General features: G+C 43.2%; 1 protein-coding gene across 14 annotated transcripts in view; it reads left to right on the top strand.

Annotated features, from left to right (window-relative positions):
- Nucleotides 1-23,470, top strand: part of KALRN (kalirin RhoGEF kinase) — a 464,835-nt gene that overhangs the window by 353,840 nt on the left and 87,525 nt on the right. For 13 of the 14 annotated variants that reach the window (XR_014616305.1, XM_084209314.1, XM_084209316.1 and 10 more), the window contains 2 exons: nucleotides 15,673-15,702; nucleotides 17,273-17,519. Coding sequence is in view for 13 of the 14 variants with exons in the window: in XM_084209314.1 (XP_084065440.1) it covers nucleotides 15,673-15,702; nucleotides 17,273-17,519 (277 nt within the window). In the remaining variant the exon portion in view is untranslated. The remainder of the gene's footprint in view (nucleotides 1-15,672; nucleotides 15,703-17,272; nucleotides 17,520-23,470) is intronic. The other variant, XM_084209319.1, reaches the window with a different exon arrangement.

The raw sequence follows: 23,470 nt of genomic DNA, 5'->3' as shown, positions 1-23,470 counted from the left end.
GCTGAGAGATCTCATAGATTCTTGACCCTCAGGAGAGGCTTCCACTGTAGCTGGAGACTGTCCACACAGCCCAGCTCTGTGGGAAGCTGGCCTGTGCTGGGTCTGCTCCTTAGGGACTGCTAGTTATGCATGAGAAGCCAAAAAAATCAAAAGTATGTCACTAATGCCTGCAGCTGGATGAGCAGTCAGGAGCAAAAAGAACAGGCTGCTGATACAAATAGCTTGGCTGGCTTTCCATAGGTAAACAGGACCAGTCCTCAAAACTGCAGATCTCACTGCCATGGAGGGAAAGACAGCAGTCCTCTTTCAGACTCAGGGGCCAGTAGTGGTGTTCAGGAGCCCAGCACTGAGGTGGCTTTTCTCTTGCTAGAAATGTGCTAATCCAAAAAGCATGTTTCTTGCAAAAAATAACCATTAGTTAAATGCAAGCTTGTACTCAGGCTCATGAAAATATGACTGGCACTATCCCTGTTTCTATGACTCAGAAGATATAGGAGAGTGGAGTCATCCAAGTTAAACATTGGACAAGAAAGAGAAATGGAGTTAGAACAAAGATCATCTATGTCCCAGGCCTTCTGCTAGGTTTTTTTACCTTCATATCTGAATGTTCCTATTTTTAAGTAGCAAACCAATCCACGTGAACATAAAGGCAGCAACTTTCTTAGTTGCAGGTTTGTAACACCTTGGGGCACTCAGCATTCCTGAGACACAATTATGGTCTGCTCCATTGCTAAGGCTTTTGGATTTTAATTATTTTGAAAACACATTTGTAGCAGCATATACAAGAGCAACAGGGTAATAATAACAATAAAGCTATGTTGTGTTTGGGGTACAAACTCTTTGGGTTGGAGTTTACGATTTATGCATTCTGGAACTGGATTCTTGCCTTATAAAACAATGCAGCAGCCTTTTCTCATTTAGTTAGCCATCCATTTTTATTAGGGTGCTCTATACAATGCCTGCAATAATATTATAAAGGTGCCCAAGGTTCATTATTTCACAACAAGTGACTAGCCAAGACCATTATTATTTTTATAACAGCCAGGCTTTCTATTGAAATACAGTTTGGATTATAACCTTTTTTTCCTCTTCCCTCTTTCTCTTTTCTCTACCCAAAGCCGACATGTGCAATTGCTCCTTTTCAGATTGCTTTTCCACTCCCCTACAAAACATGTCGTTTTCTGTGAAATGGATGGATTATAATGGGAACAGATCAGTGATAATGCATTGCTGGAATACAGCTATCCCCAAGAGAGCTTATAATAATATCCAGTCTTCCTAAGCTTCAAAATCTGCAGTTTGGACAGCCTATAGTTCTAACACAGAATCTAACTCTGAATTTTCCCTGCGCTTAAAATTCTTTGATGCTCAAATATTATTTGGGTTCTGCCCTTTCTGTCACATTGCCATGGCAACTGCCTTGCATAAAATCCTATGCTCAGACAATACAGCCCCTGCTTTAAAGAGGGGCTTCAGGCTCAGAAAAGTTGAAATTGTTCAGAGAGATTACTGAAGATTAATGACTGTGCTTTGAGCACCGCAGAGCATATTTCTGAAAATCATGGTAATTAAATAAAAACTACATGCAGGTGGTGTGTTCTCCAAGTCAGGAGTGTTGACACCTGCTGGGAGTGATGGAGTTACAGTAAATCTGCAGTAAAAACACCTGGGGGTCTTCTTCCAGCACATAGTTTCTTCATGCTAAATAGCTGTGGTGTGTAATTAGCTGTGGTGGTTTTCCTTCACACGTTCTCTGGCTGTAAATGGAACGCCCTGACCAGGGTTCCCCTCTGGGGCTGGCACAGGTTGGTGTGTCCCAGCCTGGTGCTGTGTGCTGGGCCCAGCTCTGGTTCCTGCCACTGGCCAGTCATAATTCCGTGGGCACATTAGTGGTTGTAAGGAAGATGAAAACAGAGGTGCAAATTGCTTGTGCTGAATCATAAACCAGGACGTGTTTCATGAGCCCATGAAGCACATGCCCTTGATGTTAAGCATATGCTGAGCTCTGCTCAACAGGAACAGAGTTTGGTTAAGTATATGTTTTTAAGTCTGGTTTGAAGGTCTTTTCGAGTTGTGAACCACAGTGGGACAATGAATTAAATATGTTGATTAGATTTGCAAAAGTGCTAGCTATTTTCATGTTCAGCAATAACATCTTTAATATTACACGCCACATTGGTTATAAGCAGCCGTCATGCAGCAGGATTTAAAATAATCTTAATGGGAATCAAGGCATTTTGTCTTCCCCAAAAACAATAGAACAGTCTTGGTTTAGACTTTGCCTCCCTCCGAAGGTGAGCAGTTCTCCTTGGGATAACCTCCAGGAGCACATCTGTTTGAGAGCAGTATATTACAACCTCATGTTACTAAAACACGTGTACTAGGAAAAGCCTAGCTTACAAAAAATCTTGTGTATTCTAAAGGGATACAAATATTAACTCAAGCCAGATGCATAAAGGCTAGAGACATCTTTGTTCACTACAGCAGGTCTTTTAAAACCTGTTTCAGGTCTTATGTTTGCTATATAAGATCTCTGTTTGCAAACATTGAGAAACCTGCAAGTATGGGAATTAATGAAAAATCTTTAAAGTGTCAAGCAAAGAAGAAATGCATGCAGTCTGAAAGGGAACAATAATTCATTTTGAGATCTAAACTTGGTTTTAAATTAGCTGTTTGTATGTTAACTTCCTCCATTCAGAGGCTTAGCCATCTGTGTCAGTGAACTAGTTAGCCTTTGGCTGAAGTCTAATCATGGTAGGAACAAGAGGTAGGGGAATCAGTAGCCCTAGAGGATCCACAGGGACTATTTCCACGAGGTTGAATTTAGCATCAATCTCACGACTTAAACAAAGGGTGACTTTGCATTGCTGCACAGGGTAGGAACCCTGCTGGGACCAGCATGGCAGAAAGGCTGGTGGGGTTGAACAGCTGTTGAGAAGTGTATTTTATTGCTCCCTGGAGATTGTTTGGGTTCATTTCCACATCCAGGACATGATCCTCTGTGAGGGCTGCTGGGTTCTCCCTTGATGCTGTGAGAATAGTAATGAAGATAATAGATTTGTATCACCAAATTTGCTAACTGATGTTTGTGGCCAAAACAGCCCATTGTTCTCCTGTTTGTGCTGAGCTGCAGGTTTTGTAGCAAAAACCTAAGAAGCATTCAGACAGCTGGGCCAGCCTTTTCCACTGGGGTTATTTCATGTCAACTGCTGCAAATTAGACACCTATAAAATTTATAATGTGTGGGTGTCTGTGCACAGAAATTTAGCTTCCTCAGTATTTACAGAACATAAAACAGTCGTCCTTGTTTAAGGCTAGGATGAACATTTCTGTCACATTAAGAAAGGCAACCTTATTTCATTCTGCAGCTGCTATTTAAATTCTACAAGATCTCTTTTAATCCTAGGCAAAGTTCAAAACTAGATGTTTCAAACATCTGCTAACTATTATGGGTCTTGCCTGCTAGTAGAGGCAATAAATTATAGCCAAGAAGAGAATCAAATGTCTTAATAATGTTTTTAGTTCGTTGCTTAAAGTTTGTCCTCTTTCTGTGTTATCTGTTCTCTTTTGGACCATGGTAGTCAACATGCCTACAAAGAAGATTGTGCTATGGGTGAGGTGGTTGGGATTGCAATGGGATGAGGGTGCCACCCTCTAGTTTAAGTTAGGGGAAAAACAACAAACAAGTTGGTTTCTCTATTTCAGAGCAGAGAGAAATCTAAATCAATCACAGAAGCTCACTCTCTGTGCTGCGTGCCAAAAACAAGATGGGTGGGTCTAGCAGAATATGGGAGAGAGGGCATTTCAATTTCCTCCAAAGAGGAGATAACAGATCAGCTTTCTAGTTTGTCATGGAAACCTTCTGTCAACCCAGTAACGGTGACGTCAAGGTGGCAGTGGCACAGAGACTGGGTTAAGTAATGTAGCACACACCTGTTGAACTGCCAGAGAGGAAGGTATGTTGGCTTTTACATTTTCTGTCCCTGATTCTAAAGAACTTTGGTGAAGGTTTCAAAAGTGTTATTTTCAAGTCCCGAGGCAATTTTTGTGGGCTGTAGCAGATTCTGACCATGAGCAGGTGGTGCTGGAGCTGTCACTCACTGAGAAAGGCTGCTAAAAGGCATTTGCTCAAGCAGGGGCCATTCATCCCCTCCTGTTTTGGGTATCCTTTTAGAGGGTGAGGAGAGCAGATTTATACTTCAAAAGAACAGCACCAAATTCCTTCAGTGTGTATACTTTGCTTGGGAGTAAAGGCTCTGCTGGTGTTTACCAAAGGATTTTTTTAGAAACATTTCTATAAAAAGAGAACCCCAAATTTACTATGCCAGGTCTATAGCTGTAGATGTATAGCATTACACTGTAGCCCATTTTTGGAATGACCATTCTCCTGCCTGTTTCTCTGGTGGGTGCTGTGCTTTTGTGTTTAGTGTTGTTGATTGGTTAATTTTTTATTTTGTAAAGAGAGATTAGATCACTTTTTTGCTTCCTTCAGTGTTACTTGTGTGACTACCTTCCCAGTTTTAGTAATTAAAAAATGCTTTATCAATTCCTTAGAAATAAGCTTACTTCTTTTCAGGGGAGAAGTATGTGAACAGAGAGAGCAGTCCATCTTTTCTGCACTATTCATGTGTACCAGCAAAATCATAGAAGTTGTGTTTGCAGGAGACTTTGAATCAGTTAAAGTGTTGCACTATGGCTAGAACATGAATTTTCATTAGTTGCATTTCTTGTCTATGGTAACACATGATAATTCTCCTAAAGTGTGCCCTTGTTATTGCTAACCAGTATGCATGATACAGAATATTTCCTATTATATAGCTTGAAAGAGGAGAAGCAGACCTATTATAGGAATGATGAGTCAAATTATATCGGAATGCAAAGTAGAATTAGGGCTGAGAAAAAGATAAAATGACATAAAGTGATCAGAAAAAAAAAATGCAGTTAATCAGTATAAATCACATTTATTGTACAGTTAGAACCCAACTGTATGTAATGGTGCCAGAGAGATGTAGAAATTTTTGCAAAGGAATTGTCTGGGATTATAATTGTCCAAATAGGCAATATTGATGACCCATGGTATCTTAATGGAGATGGATGATGTCAAATGGCGGCCAAGTTTCAAGGAGGTAGAAAAATTAAAACTGGGCAATAAACAATGTTTTCTGTAGAAGATGAAATTGTCCTTCATATGAAAGAAATAATATTTAGCTACATTAGTATTGTTGCCATTGTGGTACGTGTAAATTCTCAGGAGATAGCTGTGAAGAACTGTAATTCTCTTTGGCTTCAGTTTGGAAAATGTTGTACATTCATCTCTATTTTTTCTTTACACTCATTACTGGTGATTTCAGCTTGACAGAAAGGTATTTCATGTGATCTAAAGTCTCTGTAGTATCATTCAATTTTATTTGTGACTTTCTCACTGGAAGCCTAGGAAAAGGTATTATAGATATTTTGAAATAAGAATCTTCCTAAGTTCTCACTCCCACTGATGGTTTGCCTGACCCCCAGGGAAGGGACACATCTTCTGCTGCCACCTCTCAGCCATCTGCAAGTGTCCCCTCTGTGGGGAGCAGCAGGAGCAGGGCAGTGGGAGAGGCTGTCCTTGGGGAGCCCAGGACCCTCTCAGCTCAGGAGGGGAGGAAGGGGATGGCCTGTTGCTGCTGTTGCTGCTGCAGCTGGGCAGTGATGTGCCAGTGACCAAAACCCTCTGTCTGCCTGCCAAGAGCGCGCCTGCCTCTGAATCCTGTGTCCCCTGAGTTTTCTCTCTGTTTTCTGCAGGGCCTTTTCAGACTCTTTTCAAACTCTCTTTGTTTTTTTCTTTTCCCATGCCTCAGTGGTGCATATTACTGACAAAAATACCTTTGATACAGGAGAGAGGCAAATCCATTTATCTACACCTTGGATCAATCCAGGCATTAGTTATGGTACAGTACAGAGCAGTGTGATAATGGGTCCCTTTTTTGCTGGAGGGACAGAAAGGGGACCCAGAAAGAAGAGAAGGCAACAGTGCAGACTGTGATAAGTACATGCCCTTAATAGGGTCACTGCTTACTAAGGCCTTGTGAATTCTGAGAAGAAAAGATGATTTCCATTGTGTTTTCATTGTTTTCTTGCAGAAATTTGTCATTGAAAGAGCCACCACCTCATAACCATATTGTTAGGTGTGGTGATGCAACAATAAATTCCTATTTCATGCAGTAAAGGCTAATTCATTCTCTTCTACTTCAAGCCTGTTTCCCCTCCACTTAGGACTCATTCTGGCAAACAGAGCATTTCAGCAGTTTCTTCTTTGGAATGGGTGGGGATTCATGAGGTTTGAACACACAGCTCTGCTACTGTATTGCCTGCAATAGAGGAAATTGCTTAGTTATTATTTATCATTCTTATTTTATGAAAGGAAACAGATGTTTATGCCAAATGTCTTCCAGCAGAGATGAAGTAATACTGAATTCATAAAACAGAATTTGTTAAGGGAGTGTAATTCTGTGACTGAAAAAGGAAATATTCAGCCAAGGAAGTGCTCTGTTGGATATTCAGGTTAAGTAGGTGGGGTAATACCATGTTAATTGCTACAGGCACAAGCAGGGCAGGCAGGCTGTCAATGTAAGAGTAATAAGAAGTGGAGTTAAAGCAAGAGCAAGAAAGGTTAATAGTTTTTTTTCCTTAATTTTAAGATTGCCCAGTATGCAGCTTGAGAACTTGATCTCAAACTGATTTAAAGTTGTGTAAAGGAATTGCTCAGTTTCATTACAAGGTTGTTTATCTGCCTGGCTGATTATCACTGCTGCTATTCACCACTTTCCTTTACCTAGCCCCAGGTCCCCGTGTTGCTGTCTGCCCTCCATCAAAGCAGTCCAGTGCTCCAACAGCCCTGTTCCTTGCCAGTGCCTCTGTCCCTCTGTGCATGGGCTCCTGTTGGCCATCCCTCCTGAACCTAGAACGCCACAAAATCCCTTACTATTCAAGCTGAAATAAACTAACTCAGAGCCACTGTCAAATGCAATGGATTCACTGTCTTTCTGAGAGAGAATTTCTAATAGTTTATCTTTTTTCCCAGTTACTAGCAAAAAATTAAATGTGGTTCCCCCAAGCACATATGTTTGTATCTGCCAGTTAAGGATAAGATGGAGATTTAGTCGAGGATTTGCAAAAGAAACCCAAAGGAAGCAGTGTCCAATTTACACTGAATTTCACTGACTTCAGGCTCTGCCCCTTCCCAGCAGCAGCTCTGTGACTGAGCTGCCCTGGATGTGTCCTCCCCATGGTTTGGGACACACTGGATATGCTACTGACAAACATTAAGTGTCCTTGGATCTCAGGCTGAAAATGTTACACTTGACTACCAAAATCTTTTGTTTCTCCTGGACACTCTTGCATTACACACTGTCAAATACCCTGAGGATGTTTTAAGCTCAGGTCATATCACCTTCCTCTGCATGCATTGAGCACAAAAAGAGAAATGTGGTTTTAGGGAAGAAAAGAGCACATGTATAAGCGCTGTGGATAAACACAGATCTCTCTCTATGAAAATTGAGGTTTCCATATTGGCTGAATTGAGTGTAGGAAGAACAGAAATGAATGTATTCATCCGGGAACAATTTACATGTAACAGTGATTGCACAAGCCAGAGCATTTTATTGGAAGTGTCTTCAGGGAAAGAAATTAAGCAGGGGCTGGGAATGTGCTTATCAATAGACCTTATTATTCTGCTCAACCTTTGATAAATGAACCTAGCAAGTTCTTTCAGGCTCCTCTCAATATTCTACTTGTTTGTGCTGAATTTCATTGATTCATATTTAGCCCTCCCTGATAATGTGACACGACAGAAAATGTAAATGACAGAGTCAATGAGCATTTCTATTCAGTTGAAACAAAGCAAGTGAGATCAACTATCAAACTCTTTGGATTTAAAGTCTTTGAAATAGAATTTATTACCTTGTTAGAAACTAAAACAAAACACACCATAAAAAAAAAAAAGTATGCAACTATTTATTGTTATTGGAGTTAAAGAAGAAAATTTTATGGAAGGAGTGTCCTTTGAGCATGCTTCAGTCAACTCTGTCAAACAGAGTGGCCAAAAATTATAAAATTCAAAACCTGCAGCTGCTGGTTCCTTTGGGAGTCACATTACAGTAGTACAAGCAACAATCTCTCATTTTAGGAGGGAAGGATATGACTGCAGCCAAAGGCCTTTCAATGCTATTTTAGGTAAGCTGATCTTCATAAAGGCCATTGTAATCTCTGGTGCTGCTCAGGTTTTAGGCAATATTTTCATTCCATAATACTGTTTCTGTGTCCACTGAAACATCTGCTTTGACGTGCCAGGCTCGATCGTGCACACTGTTACATCACTTGGCAAATGAGGTCACCTCAAGTAAATGGCAGTATTATGGAAAAGGGAATGAAAACCCCAGGGTTTAACTGTTGGGAATCAAGCTGCAACCCATCACTGGCTGCAGATCCTGCAGCAATGCTGGAAAGGCTCAGGGGGTGCAGTGGACAAGGCAAGCAGTAGGGAGGACTCAAACACAAGTGATCATCTCTCCCAAGTTCGTTTATTCCTCAGTGCCAAACAGCGTCTGAGGGTAAACAGTTTTGCAAACTCTCCCACTCACAGTTGTCTTTGCTTCAAGCAGAGTTCACCCCTGCAGCCTATCTGCAGCAGCAGTGGCCTGGTTTTATGTGGTGATTAATGGGAAGATTGAGCTGAAGCAGATCATTAGAATGGCCTCAGCCATCACACATTCTTTCAGCCTGAAGCCTGCCTGCCACCCAGCACCTTCTATCAGTCATTTGGTAACATCCCTGGTTTGTCTAGTGTGTACTACATCCCTCTAAAAATTCACTGTCTTCAGTGTGACACTTGCAAGGGGAAAAGGGGCAGGAAAATATGCCAGGTCTTCCTTTAGTGGCTTGGAGATGAACAGCACTCACTGTCACCATTCCTCTAAATGTGTCTTCTGTATTCACATCTGCATTCCCCTTTATGTTCTAGTAAACCAACCTAGTATTGAAAATCATGCAAAGCAGCTTGCCCAAATCCACCTTTGAATCAATTTTGGGCCTAAGGCCCTGATTTATAGTAATGGGACTGAGGGACCAATAATAAGAAAAAAAATAGCAGCTATTAAATCTGTAAAGAGGAAATGACTTGGAAACGGAGAGGGATGCCAAGCTGGTCTCTCCAGCAATGGCAGAGGGGAGTCAGGCTTACAGGACCATATGGCTTAGACATAGTTTAAATAATTTCCTCCAATTAAAAACAAAACCCGTTTTATGTCAAACATCTGTTCTGTGAATGCATCAATTTAGGCAAAAAAACCATCAGAGGATATTGTAAGTACTTCATCATGGTTTTGGTTTCTCTGTGCAGATCCCCACTCATTTTGAGGGGGTTAATATCCCTGAAGGAGGGGGTGCTGTGGTTTCCTATGATGCTACCAGGCACGAGGGCAGGCTTTTGTGTTTCTGTGTGCTGGGCTCCCCTTCTGTGTGCTGGCCTTCAGATATCCAGCATTCATTACAGGGGAGGGGGGATGTTATAGGAGAGTCCAGAGCACCTGGAGCAGCTCAGTGAAGGTCAGCAGAGGGTCTGCTGGGCAGGGCTGTCACTGGAGAGGTCTAATCTAATGTAATCAGTCTTATTTGTGTCTAAACCACAGTGGTACTTGGTTACTAAATCCTGATTCCTGCATGCTGGCAGAGGTGAGGAAGAGAATATAAGATTATCCCTTTTCTGCCTTCAAGCCCTCACTTCTTATAGCAGGACCAGGAAAACACAGCTTTGAAGCAATCCACCACTTCTTGTCTTGGAAGTGTCTACTTTTTACTTGACAAGGGGAGGGAGATCTCTTGGGTATTGATTGAAATGATATCACTTTTCATAAATCCATTTAAAGTATAACTGTGCAGACAGCAATGTATCCATTTAAAAATAATTATTCAGATTATAAAGGAAATATAATCTGGGGATATGCATATTAAGCAAATCTGGTCTAGTGTACAAACTGAGATTTACTTTGTTCTAAAGCATTTTTAGGTGGCCTTATTGTGGGGTTTTTTTTAAATTTACTGTTGTATCATTTGTTTTCTTCCCAAGAGAGCCATCTGAGGTTTTACCTCTGGTTATTGTGAACCCTTGTTCACAGTTCTTCAGGTAACTGTTTCCTTTTGGTGTAATTGAAAAGCTGAGGTGGTTAATTAAGGACCTAATTATTTCCTGATGTTGATATCAGGGAATCTGTAGGTTCCTTGCAGAGAAACAAATAGTGGGGGTCATACTTAGCTGGGAGCACTGGAAGGAGAAAGGTTTCTGGAAGATTTTCTTGGTCTTCCTTCTCAAAATTCTGCTCAGGGCAGAATGCCCAACTCAGCTAAAGACAGATGTTCATATAACCCACCCTTTGCAAGGGCTCATTTTCTTATCCCTTTTGTTTCTAAAGCTTCCATCAGACTCAAATCCTCCTTTTCCCCCAGTACCAGGTCTGTGATGCCAGCAGCTGGGTTTCTATTTTAAACTCATCAGCTGTGAAAAAAGACTTTTTACTGTGCACACTTGCCTCTGCTGCTTAAACCTGGAGGTGTTTCACCAAGTTCCTGACCAGAATAAATGATCAGGTTTTGTGTACTTGCTAGGAGTGTCCCAGGAGTTGGTGTCTGATGAATCATCTGTGACTGGAACTCTTGATCCCTGGTTCAATATGGTGCCAGACATGAAAGAAAACAGCTAGTCAGTTCCCTGATTTCAGTCTATTCTTGCATTTTTATTAACCCTGCGTTGGTTTAAAGCATGTTATGGCTGCAAGAGACAGCAGGTAGGGCTTACCTTGGAGGGTTTCAGCATCTGCCTTGCTCAGCCTCCAAAACCAAAGGGGTTTGGAGCCAGATGTGCTGGCTGTGTGTCACTGAGGAGCACAAATGATATCTGCTCCATTTTGTGCTTCTCAAGGGAAGGGAAAAGAATGGAATTTGGATACCAGCTCTCTGAGCCAAATGCCATGAGGAAACCCTCAGATCAAACACAGGCATGCTCTGGTTCAATTTGTGGCGTGAAACAAAGTGGATCTGGTTGTCTTTATCTTCAAAAGCATTTTTATAGCTAGAAATGCTGTTTCATTTGGATCAACTTTAGTCTTACTTTCTGGAAAAATGACTCCAGAAATAATTCAGACAGCTCCATTCAAGCTGTTCTGCAGATGTCAGCATGTGCCAGAGTCCAAAATCCAGCAGAGTCAGGATATGGTCATCTAGTAGGAGCTCCAGCAAGAGATGCTGGAAAGGTATGTGCTATTTGAGACCATAACACCAGATTTCCTTTCCTTTAGCATATTTATATGTCCCACGTGCCACTTGTCTATTCTTCCTGCTGTGGAACAACTTGCTGTGCTTATATTTATAATGCTGCACACCCAGATGCCTCTGTTATCTCCTTGTTGAGAGGAACAAAGATGGCACATTTGGCCCATTGGACGTCACCATTATCCCAGCCATGTGTTTGATAATTGCATAAATACAAACAGACCTTCCCCTGAAGCTCTGATCCCCTCTGTTCAGTCAGACAAAGCAGAAAGAGTGGGAAGCACCAACTCCATCTTCATGAAAGATGGGTAGAGCGGCCTCAGGACTGAGAAGGACTCAGATGAGTCAGGCATTTTCCATTTTCCACTGAATTTTCAATTCAGAGCTGTTCAGTCGAGAGCAATGCTATTGACTGTAGCAGGTTATTCCTGGTTAGCCCACAGCTCCTGAAATACAGGCTGTCTCCACAGAAACAGCCCTGAACTACCTAGCATCAGGCTAGATGCAACAAAACATCCACCAGCATTGCCACAGCTCAGCATCCTTTAGAGCTGAGAGGCTTTAGAGTGAGAAACATGGGTGACTCAAACAGAGCCTGTTATAGACTGAAAAAACTAAAGCAATTCTCTAGCACTGAGATTCCTCAAAGGCTTTTTCTGAATTTGATCTCTCACTCTCTAACCTCCCAGTAAAAAGAAAATCTCTATGAAATTACAGAAATTTTCACAATTAACTCCCTGGGGGATAAGATTTCTCTTGTCCATCCCCCAGCTAAATTGACAGCTCCTGGATTTATTTCAGTGCAGACAGAACCAACGTCTAAGTGGTTTTATTCACTTTTTTAATCTCTTGATAAGAATGCAAATCCCATTCTTGCTCCTACTGCCTCTCTCACCCTCTTGAAATAGGCTGTTTATGGTGACTAAATGCTTCTATTCAAAACTGGCTTTCATCCAGAACCAGACAGACAGAAAGCCTAAAAGCAACAGAAAACAGCAATTTATATTAGGCCATAGTGCTGCAGCACACAAAATGCTTTGTTTAAACTAGCTGAGCTCTGTGTCCTCTTGAATAGATGTAAATAACCAACTTGTGTGGGTTTCCACAGCAGTGTTGGCATATTTCAAAACACTTACACAGACCTCAGACACCCACCTCCAAATACCTGCTCCCCCTGCTGGAAAGCTAACCATGCCACTTCACTTTCACCTGGAGTGGATTTAGTGCTACTTAAGATATATTTTAGGGATTTATTTGAGGGAAGGAAGGACAGCCTGTGACCTGGTAGGTGTTTTCCATCTGCACTATGATGATGAACATGCCTCTGGTGTTCAGCCTTGCTTCCTCTGGCTGCTGCCTTGTGGCTGAAAATGGAACAGGTGCACAGTGACCATGCACACACACTGAGGCTCAGGAAGGACAATGCCAGCGTCCCCTGCACTGACCAGTGCCTGCTGCTCACTGGAGCTGGGCTGGCTCCTGCTCTTGGAGCAGGATGTGACCATGCCTGGGATCATTTTGGTTGTTTGTATTTCACTCCCCTGCAGCTGACAGCTCTGGGTGGGTGTTCCAGGAGCAGAAAGGCTCATGTGGGTGACAGAGCTCATTCCCCAGAGTCAGTGTCTGCCATAAACTGCTCACATCAATGCTCTGAGGTTTGTGAGCAGCATCCTGCAGCAGAGAGGGGAGGTCCTGAGGGCTGTGCCTGGGTCCCTGCCTGCACTGGTGAATGGCAGGGCTCCCCTCTAGCTCAGATTTGATCACTAGATTAAAATAACCTGACGAAAACAGTTACCCACTGAATGCACAGCGATGTTTTCTAGCTCAGGAACTCGTGAAGGCTGAGGATGGGAGATGGTTTGCTGATGGCAGGCACTGTGGAGACAGGCTGGGGCTCCTGCCAGCTTCTCTCAGGACATACAGCCACTCCAGACAGCTTGGGGCCCTCTTGCTTCCTCATTACATTTTGCTATTTGCTTCTACCATTTCCTTTTCTTCCTGATTTTAAGGCTGTTGCTTGCTGTGTAATTTGTTAGATCTGTCCCTGTGTCAGATCTTTCAGTTATGCCTTGTGCTCTGCAAAGGCATGTTGCATTGTTATTTTTATTTTAATGTGTCTCATTGTGCCATATACAGATTAGAGTGCTGTCTGGGTTCTAAATGTATCCAGTCAGTGGCTTTAATGGTGGTTTTAATCACAGGAATAATAAAAGTGAACATTATATGTTAAAATGTGAAGCCATTTACCTGTGAATTTCAACCCCAAGGGCATTCTCTATTTTCTTTCCAAAAAAAAAAAATGCAATATGTGTGAGAAACCAGCAGTCCATCTGTATTCCTATTTCCATGCTCCAGCATAGAGGGAAGCATGATATACTTCTCTGAAGTTGGAAAATTGTTCTCTAAAAACAAATTAAGTAAGTAACTAACAGCTTGAGTGATCACTTTGCAGGTGAAATAATTTCTGTCATCGGGAATCAGATGTATTTGCATTATTCCTCAGTGGCTTACAAGTTGTATGTATATTAGTATATCATAAGTTTTCCAGAGAGATTACTTTGCTGTGGGTTAATTAGTAAGAAAATGTTCTTTGTGGTGTGGTGGTATGTAAGACATGGAACAGGTCTGGGAAATACTTGGAAGCCCTTGGGCAACAGGAAGGGTTCTGTTCTTTGGAGCTGGCACCTAAAAATGATCTGTTCCTTTTCTGTTCTTTGGAACTGGCACCTAAAAATGATCTATGGGCCCTCCCTGAGCCAACTGCTTGTACCTACCACCTGCACCTACCTGTGAAAGGGAAACTGCTTAATTCCACCTGCCACAGGGGAGCTCTTTCCCTGGAAATGTGTTATTTTAGCACTGGCTCCAGCCAGTCACTTGAAGCATGTGGAAGCCCGGGTCCACATTTCCATGCAGTGGATCCTGGAGCATGATGATATAAATTCACTTGCCTTCAGGGATATTCAGGCCTCCAGGGAGCTGAGAGAAGCAAGCTCCTACCCTCACACATCAAAGGTATTGTCTGAAGGGGGGCAGCAAGAATCCTGTCTGCTGAGGCAGAACTTGATCACACCAGGTGCCCAGGAGCCCCTCCAGGGGATGATCCCTTCCTGTCCTCATTACATTAAATTGCTGTTCTAATGAACCAAAGCAAACAGGCACACAGAGCTGGGAGGTACCCGAGGGTCATGGAGCACACCTGCCTCCTCTGGGACCTTTACAGGGGTTGCCCAAATTGAAGCATCTGTTTGTGTCCCAGATGTTTAGCTCTTTTGGAAGGGATGTCAAGGCCTGCCATAAACTGATGTAGGTCAGCTGCCCCTCAGCCCCCAGAGAAGAGGGCAGGGAGCTGCTTAGGGCAGCACTTCCCGGGCTGATGCTCCCTGGCAAGTGCCTCGTTTGTCCCAAACTTTCCCAGGTGTCATCTTGACCAGGCCTTTTTCCCTGGGATATTCCCAGGCTGTTTCACCTTTCCTGCTTAAGCAATAAAAATTATTTCTTTTTCAAAATTCAATCCGAACCATTTAAAGACAACTTTTTTTTTAATATTCTGAACATCCTTTGCCCATATCATTGAGAGCAATGAGTCTGGGGATGCTGTCTGAACCAGCTCCTTCATGCCCAGGCACTGCACCTCACCTCATTCTTAGATAAGCACCTCGGAGACAAGCAAGAGTTAATTCTTTATAGCAAACTCAGTTGTTGTGTGATGGTGAACACGGACACCTAGTGGTGCTCCGGGACAGGGCATGAATGCTCTAAACAGCTCTGTGGGAGAGAAGCTGATAGAGCAGAGTATTTGTTCACATTTTCCCCTAAAAGAAGGAGAGATTTGATTATTTTCAGAGAAGATATCGTAGATAGCATAATTTCTGGGACAGAAAGTTTACATTGCATGGAATAGTGGAAGAATTAGGAGAAATCCATCACTTTTGGTAAGATTTGTCTGTGTATTTAGCAAGAAGTAATCTGTGTTCTCTTCCTGTCCTAAATATCCCACACCATTCCAAATCATGTACTATATTGAGTCAGAAAGATTTTCTACTCTTCAAATTAGTCCATAGCAAAGAAACCTCAGCAAATATTAGAGCAGTATCTCCTTCTTACCATCCCTGTGAATGTCTGTTCTCCAGTTATGGGGAGATTGCCAGCATGAAGAGTGGTAGGCTTGCTGATAAGCTGCCCAACTTGGTGCTACACTGACCTCCTGTGCACTTCCATCAGTGCACTGAGCTCTTTCTGCCAGGATTAATGCCAGCACTTTGTCTGAAAGGCCTCAAACAGCTGCCATGGTTTGTTTTGTTTGTTTGTTTCTATTTACTTACAAATAATCTTTCAGAGAAATATTTCCTTCTTCTTCCCCAAATCTAGCATTTCGTCTACGGCAGAGACACAGGACAGGTGAGAACCAGTCCTTGTCCACTGACCCCTTTCTGTAATTGTGAATATCACCCCTGTGAGTGGGATTTCTTTCACATCTGCATTGGACCCAAAAACCTCTGTGCCACTGAGCGGGGAGACAGGCTGTTCCCATGGGAGTGTGTGTTGGGGGCTGCTTGGGCTGAGAGAAGGGATTTTGAGATTGTACCAGCTCAAGAGTGAGGTCTACAGAGATGTGTGTGCTCTCCTCAAGGGCTCCCCCATTCAAGCTGAGAAGCAGACCCCAGTTTTTACTGATTCCACAGTTACTCCTCATCTGACAAGGTTTCTTCCAATTTCAGTTGGGTTTTCATTCATTTAAAATTATTGTATAATATCCTTGGTTTTAGCTTCATATCCTAAGAAAATAAAGTTTATAGTATTACGCTTGTTTACTATCCTCATCTTAATAACATTTGAATCAAATCAGTGAACTAATTTCTATTAAAATTTCTATCAAATTTGATACTGGAAAAAGGACACCAAAGATTCCTGCATACCTCAGGGAAGCATGCAGCACACAGGACAAAGAAAGAGGGTGCCTAACAATAGGCAGGCAGCAAGACATCCACATTGCAGAGGAGCATTAAGAAAGATTCCTCAGGCCAGAAAAACTTAGATTCATTCTCACACCTTTTTAGACATGCAGGGATCCAACCCTGAGATCCAATTCCGTTAAAGAAACCCCAAGCTTTGTTAAAATCAAAACTGTACAATCACTTATTTATGTGCACACAAGTGCTTATATTCCCAGTCCCTGGCTATACAGAGACTGTGATTACAAGACCACTGTTGTCCTTTGAGAGTCACAGCCCAGGGTGTGAGGCTGAAGGAAAGCAGCAGTTCCAGCACATAGTACGGAAGTAAAATGTTACATTTATTCCTAGGTACAAATCCTGAAAGTCAGCATATAATCAATCACTCTGTGTTTATATATTTACACCTCTGGGTTCCATCAGAGAGCACGGGAGGAGCTTTTCTGGTCTGTCCCATCAGGATTTTACTCTCCCAAGAGGTCCCTAGAGCAGCTTTGGGAAGATGAGAGTACGTTTCTTGTCTTCCAAGAAAAGAGAAGCTGTTTCCTCACTGCACTGGCAGCCAGTGGGAATGTGCCTCACTTACGCTGTAGAGGGATGAGCTGGAATTTGTCACACCATGAAGCACAGCACTGAGACATCCTGGGCTATTGCCAAGCTAGAAAGTGACCCCAGAAATTAAAGCAACAAAAAACCCCGCAGGGTTTCTGATGGACACTCACAGCTAGAAGATTCACGGCTCAAAGACTCCCCCACAGCTAGCATTCAAAAGGTTACTGGGTGGGTAGCTTTAGTGTCTCACTTCAGCCCAGCAAAATCAATATGAAGTAAAGGAAACCAGGGGCACAACGTGTTGAACTTTGACAAAACAAATTATTAACTTGGCTTCTAAGGAACACAAATCCTGCCTTTGCCAGTGTAAACATGATGCAGAGATGATTGCTTTCCTCCTACCCTCGCTAACATCTATTCCTTTTCTTTTTTTTTTTTTTTTTTTTCCTGTTGAACCTGGGCAGTTGTCTGGAGGGTGTGAACTAACTGTGGTGCTCCAGGACTTTACAGCGGGCCACAGCAGCGAGCTGAGCATTCAGGTGGGGCAGACAGTGGAGCTGCTGGAGAGGCCCAGCGAGAGGCCAGGCTGGTGTTTGGTGCGGACCACGGAGCGCAGCCCGCCGCAGGAGGGTCTGGTCCCCAGCAGCGCTCTCTGCATCTCCCATTCCCGCAGCAGCGTGGAGATGGATTGCTTCTTCCCTTCAGGAAAAGGTAGGCAACAGCCCAGCTGGTTTAAGATTGTTTTGGGTTTTCCCTTTTGTATCATGTAAGTGCAAAGCTGCTTGGGCTGCTCCTGCAGTCAGTGGGTAAAAGGCTGTTCAGTCCTTGGTGAGTTTTGTTCCCAGGTCCCTGTGAACGAGCACAGCACCAGCCTGACTCCATGTCCGTGAATCAATGTTTGTACATGTGCGTCTTCTGCTATGTGGTAATCATTGTCTTGAGATTCTGGATAAAAATAAGACTTTTAAACAACAGAGGGACTGTTTTCAGTGCCTAAAGGCCTAGAATGAGGGAAAGCCATGCTGTCTATGCACCCAGGATGACCCAAATTGTGGATATGTTATTTTATGATTGCCATAGTGCACACTAGTTCATGTTCTTTTAGTATATCCTTGTCTGTAAATGCAAAGAGGCCACCAGTGAGTACTGGTACACTCTACTACCTTGTGAACTGGAGACATTGTGTGTAATGGCACAGTACGATGGGGAAAGAATCCTTTACAATCAATGTGGATCAAAACACATCTCTGGTATTATCCTGAGAGCTTGGGCTTCACTCACAGTGAATGGTGAATACTGTTTGTCTCTGTGGTGTCTGTGGCCTCTTTAGTTGATGTTCTGTTCTGAGCAATGTGTGTCCCACATACAGCATCCATGCAACCAGGCTTAGGAGATGCTCCAGACTGATAGACCAGGATTGGTTCAGGTCAATGTGACCAGAGCAGGTCTCCTTTTGGCTATGGCCCCGCTTCTGGCCATACACAACACAGTAATGTCCAGGGAGGAAAGGTTCCTATCATCCCACTCCCTGCTGGAAGCCAGCTACCTGAACTATCTTTTAAAATTCTTTTTCCGTTCAGCATTAAGAGAAATAGAATTTGATCCATTGTTGCTTGAGCAAGTTAGGCTTGGTGCTTTTGTTTGTTTGGAGAAAAAGCACTGAAATTGAGCTGTAGTTTGTCCTCACTCCCTGCCTGCACTCCTGCTGCGGGGGTTGGGAGTGGGACACACGCCCAGGACAGAGCACTGCTGTAGGGCCAGAGTCTGCTATCAGACTTTCCCTGCAAGAGGATCTGATCCAAACCTGGGTGATGAGAGCCCAGCTTCTGTCCTCGATCCCCTAGCTGTCAGCTCTGTCTGCAGTGTGAGCTCCAAACTCCTCATGCACTTCTCAGACCCTCCGGCACCTCTTCTCCCTGCTGCATTCCTGGGGCCCTGCCCTGCTGCTGCTGCTGCCATGGGAGCCTGTCCTGGCCCTCAGCTGAGAAGTGCTGCAGTTGCCTACATGCAAATGATCTGTGACTTAACAGAAAGGTAAAGCTGAAAACCAGCCTGGCCTGCGTAAGAGCAGCCACTGGCTGGCATGACTCACAGGAAGCTGGGGACGTGTCTGCTGTGTGCATGGTCCAGCAGCTGGGCTGGTGTCTCTGCTCAAGGGCACTGTGAAACACCAGCCAAACTGCATTTCAGAGTGTCAGGTTGTAGAGCTTTTCCTTAAATGAAATAAAACTTCAACATTGCAAGAGTAGGCTGCGAAAAGGGAAGCAGGGATGAAGACAGGGTGGCGCAGGGGCTGAAGGCTGGCAGGGGACATGGAGACTGTTGTTGACATGACTGTGAGCTTCAGGGCACAACTGCACCACGGGTAGGGCAGGATGGGCACGGTGCTAGGCTGTGCCTGGTGGACCAGCACCCACTGGTGCTGGAAGCCACCAGGCTGTGTTAGCAGAGCACCAAGGCTTGCTGGCACACTCTGCCTTGCCTGCCTTTGGGAAGGTTTTCTCACCCAACACTGCCACTGCTCCCGGGCTGAAGCTGCCTCTTGGCCCAGCATCTCTGAGCAAGTGAGTCTGGAGCAGGCTGGCTCCAGCCATGTGTTCATGGCCTTTATTTCCTTTATATCTCTGTCCCCCTTGGCCTCAGTTTTCTTCCTGCACATACCAAAGCTGTATCAGGGAGCCTCAGAATTAATGGGATCTCCAGAAGTGCAGCTAGAAATAATAAAAATAACCACTCAGTCCACAGTTTTGGCCAGTGTACAGCAAATAGGCTCTGTGTCTAATCATTTCTCCCTCTATTAGGAAAACAGGAAATTGTTTAAACTGAAAGAACAGATGCTGGGAATAAAGAAAGAGGGGTAAGCTTAAAGAGAAAAATGCAGTAGCTGCTGAAAGAGCCTGCTGGTCTCATGAGGTGCTGGAAAGATTAGCATGACAAATGGTTTCTGACTATTCAGAGTTGTGCCCTTCTCTGCTTCCAGTAGCTTTAGGCACTGGTTGCATGCAGAATCCTTTGGTCCAGGCTTCCACAATTTCTTGCCTTTCTCTACAAGCCAGAACAAAACCTAGCACATCTTACATCAACATTAATGATGTTCCTGGTCTGCTTCAAGTATGTAAACATACACAGTTGCAGAAAAGCAGGTTAAAGCTGAATTTTGCTTGCAATTACCAAGGCACATAATTCTTTGCTTTTACAAGCACAAGTAATTTCAAGAACAGAAAGTACCTGTACTCAAAACTTAACATTTCTAATAATAGTATTTACCATCTATTTTAGAACTATACAGAGTTTTGCCAAGTATCAAAACATAGTTACATCTTCATAGACAGAAACAGCAAACTACTCTGGTCCTACTATAAGTAATGGTGGAGGATAAATGTAAATCATGGCCCAGAGAAGCTACCTATTGTCCTTAAAATGAAAGATTAAAGAAAGTAATATGTCAGCCAACATCTGAATAAATGAAGGCTTGAATGATGTGGTGGGATCACCAGAACATTTTGTGAAATATGAGTGCAAGTCCTCATCAAGCCTTTCTGAACACTCTAACTGAAAGCCACTAGAAATGCAAAACCAAACTTCACAACTGAACATGTGCTCTGTCTGGCTCCCACTCTTTTACACTATTCCTTTGAAAATTGGTGGTAAATTAATGTAAAATATTGGAAAAGGAAAGACATGGTGTGAATATAACAGAACACACCCAGAAGAGAACACTTCCTACCTTTTGTAATGAAATATCTGCACAGATCTCTCTTGTTGGTGATTAAGAGTGCAGAGACTTTAAGGACTGGTCTCCCAGCCTTCCGTCTGACTCCTGGCTGTGTTCCTTTGGAGGATACACGTTTGATTTTTTTCATGACCTGACTACAGCTCAGAGCACAAGTGTCCTCCTGCCTGTCCTTCCTTTCTGATGATCTGACAGTGTTTGCAATTATGCTCTGTAAAAAGGCAAACAGCTTTCTGGGATTAACCTTTTGCAAGTGATATACAGATGATTGAGTAAAAGGAATTTGTCTGCAGTCTGTTACTGGGCTCCAGAATTTGAAGGATGGGTTTTTTTCTCACTAGTATTGCTAGGAAGGAAAAAGAAAGATCTCTGGTACTAGAAATAAAGCTCTGTTTGAACTATCCCACATGAATATATACAGGAAAGCTGTGACTTTTATTTCTGTCTCTTTTATCCTATAATTGAGCTCTAAGGTATTAAGCTATAAATTTCAAATTGAGAGCGAAATCCACTTGGATAGAAAGCAATTTCATGACCTTCATTAAGCCCAGTGAGCCAAACATATTCCTGGTGGCAACCTGTTAGCTTTGACTGAATGATTTCCGATTTGAATTTGGCCCATGAAAGAATTAGGTGAAATCTTGGTCTTAAAAGTCATTGTCTGATGACTTCTTGTAACATCAAGCACATTAGGTAACTCAAAAAGTAACAGAGGTTAGTTCTTGCTGTAATTTTAAGCAACCGCCATCACAAAAAGAAAAAGAGGACATTAAAAAAGAGATAGGGTTTCATGGCATTTGTTTTGGGTTGATGATACATGAGAGGAAGGTCCTGTTCAGGGCCCCAAAGCAGATCCTGCCCACAGGATACTTGTGTCTGGTGCACATCTCTGGAGGAGATGAGGAATATATATATTTTTTAAGACGCTGTGCAAACATCTTGCTGTGCAGGCTGAAGTCCACTTAACAGCAGGGTGGCAGTGGTTGGTCCTTGTACCAGACCAAACTGAGAAACAGTTGGATTTTTTCCAGAGGAAGAGGAAACACAGATCTTGCAAGGTGCATGTTAGCACGGTGACCATCTTGCCTGTCTTTCCCAGATGGGTCACTTTGCCCAGGATCACTGGCAGAGCACCAGGCTTTGGGCAGGAGGGAGGAGAGTTTTGGGGCTGCTCCAGTCACTGCTGCTCACGTGCTTGGGGGTCACCTACAGCCTGAGAGAGCCTGGGGCTGGTAGGTGCCATGGCAGGCTGGGCTGGGACAGCAGGAAGCAGAATAAGGATATAACAAGGCTGGTGAGAAGAGTGGTCTCAATGAAAGAGGTCACATTTTGGTAATTTCTCCATGTGGGACAGAGTAGGTCATTTAATGCATTAGTGTGCAAAGCTGGTGATGCTGATCCAGCTCTTGCTGTGTTTGAAAGGCTCTTTCCTCCAGTTCCTGATCTCAGAAGAATCATCTATGTAGGGAAAAGCATAATTGTTTCTTCCCACACCTCTGTTTTTTAAGAACATCCTGGGTTTTAGTGCAGGAAAGGAGTCTAGGCTGCTTTTGTTATATCCCTGTTCCTGTTGAGCTTTAAATTGTGATCTGCATTGGCTCAAGCACTCTCTCAGTTGTGTTTTAAACAATCTCTGCTGCAAACATATTCCATGGTAATGACTGCTCATGTCCCAGGGGAGCTGTGTGAGGACAATTCAGAAGTTTTAGTGCACTGCATTAAACCTTCATTTGTCCTTGTGGAGGCTGAGAAATTGTTTTTGGTTTTGAGAGTCTCAATGAAGAGCGGTCGATTAAAATGTTTGTAAGGCTCTGAACTAAAGGAAACATTTCATTAGGTAACACAGTTGATTTAACTGGTACATAAGCTGGTCATGGGGTTCCAATTAAACAAACAATGTTCAGGCTCCCATTGTCAATATTAATATGCAATATTTAAATTTAAAAAAAAACCAAACCGTCACTTCTGTTCCTGATACTGATCCAACAAGGGTGTTCAGAGTCAAAATTTTATAGTATAGGCTGTCTTTCAAGTGAGGTCACGTGGACCCCTTCTGCTGGCAGTAAGTGCCTCATGGCATCCTTGTTACAAGTTCAAGACATGGCTTACATAGAAAAATCACATCAGGAAATGTTCATTTTCACTCCTTTTCAGTTACAATAGAGTCACTGTAACAAGTGAGTGTGGTGGGATGTGGCAGTTCTCTGGGCTGGCACCAATGTCTGCCACAGCCCAGCTCAGGGCTGCTGCTCTGCCTCAGTATCCAAGTGTGGCTCCATGCAGCTGTGAAAGGAGCAGGAAAATAAAGATGAAAGAATTCAAAACCACTTTGCTATTTCAGTCACGTCACCCTCTCCCTTGTTTTTTCTCTGCTGGCTTTCCCTCCTCTCATCAAAGTCTGTCTGCCTTCACTTTGCTGGCCCTTCACAGTTCTCCCCATCATCTTGCTCCTTTCTACCTCAGTGGGCAGTGTCTGCCACAGTGCTGGAGAGCTGCTGGTGCCTGACTCCCCTCCCTACTGCTGTACTTTGATCCCACACTTCTGTGCCTTCTACTTCACAATCACCCTGCAGAAGAACTCAGCCCATAAAGTGTCCATCCTTGGAGTTATCCATGCTTAGACCTTCTTCTGGGCACAGTTATCTTGAAAACAATAAAAAATGAACAAATATGTAGCAACATGGGTGATGAGATGTGATTTTCATTGTGTCTAAGGGGTAAGCCAAGCCAAGGCTGAGAGCATGAGCCATATCTGTGTATGGGTATTCATATCACTATGCCTACCAGGGGTTTTACCTCTCAGGTACATCAAGAAAACAAAACTAAACTGACAAATCCTTGGGAAATGTGTCCTCCCCTACAAGTCACAGACACAGCTCATATGCAGGCTGTGGGAGCCTGCTTTCAATGTGCAGATAGTGTGCAGGCT

The sequence above is a fragment of the Fringilla coelebs genome (genome assembly GCF_963513975.1).
Source record: "Fringilla coelebs genome assembly, chromosome: 7".
NCBI lineage: Eukaryota > Metazoa > Chordata > Aves > Passeriformes > Fringillidae > Fringilla > Fringilla coelebs.
The sequence above is the reverse complement of the archived record's forward strand: the minus strand, read 5'-3'. Positions and strand labels throughout refer to the sequence as shown.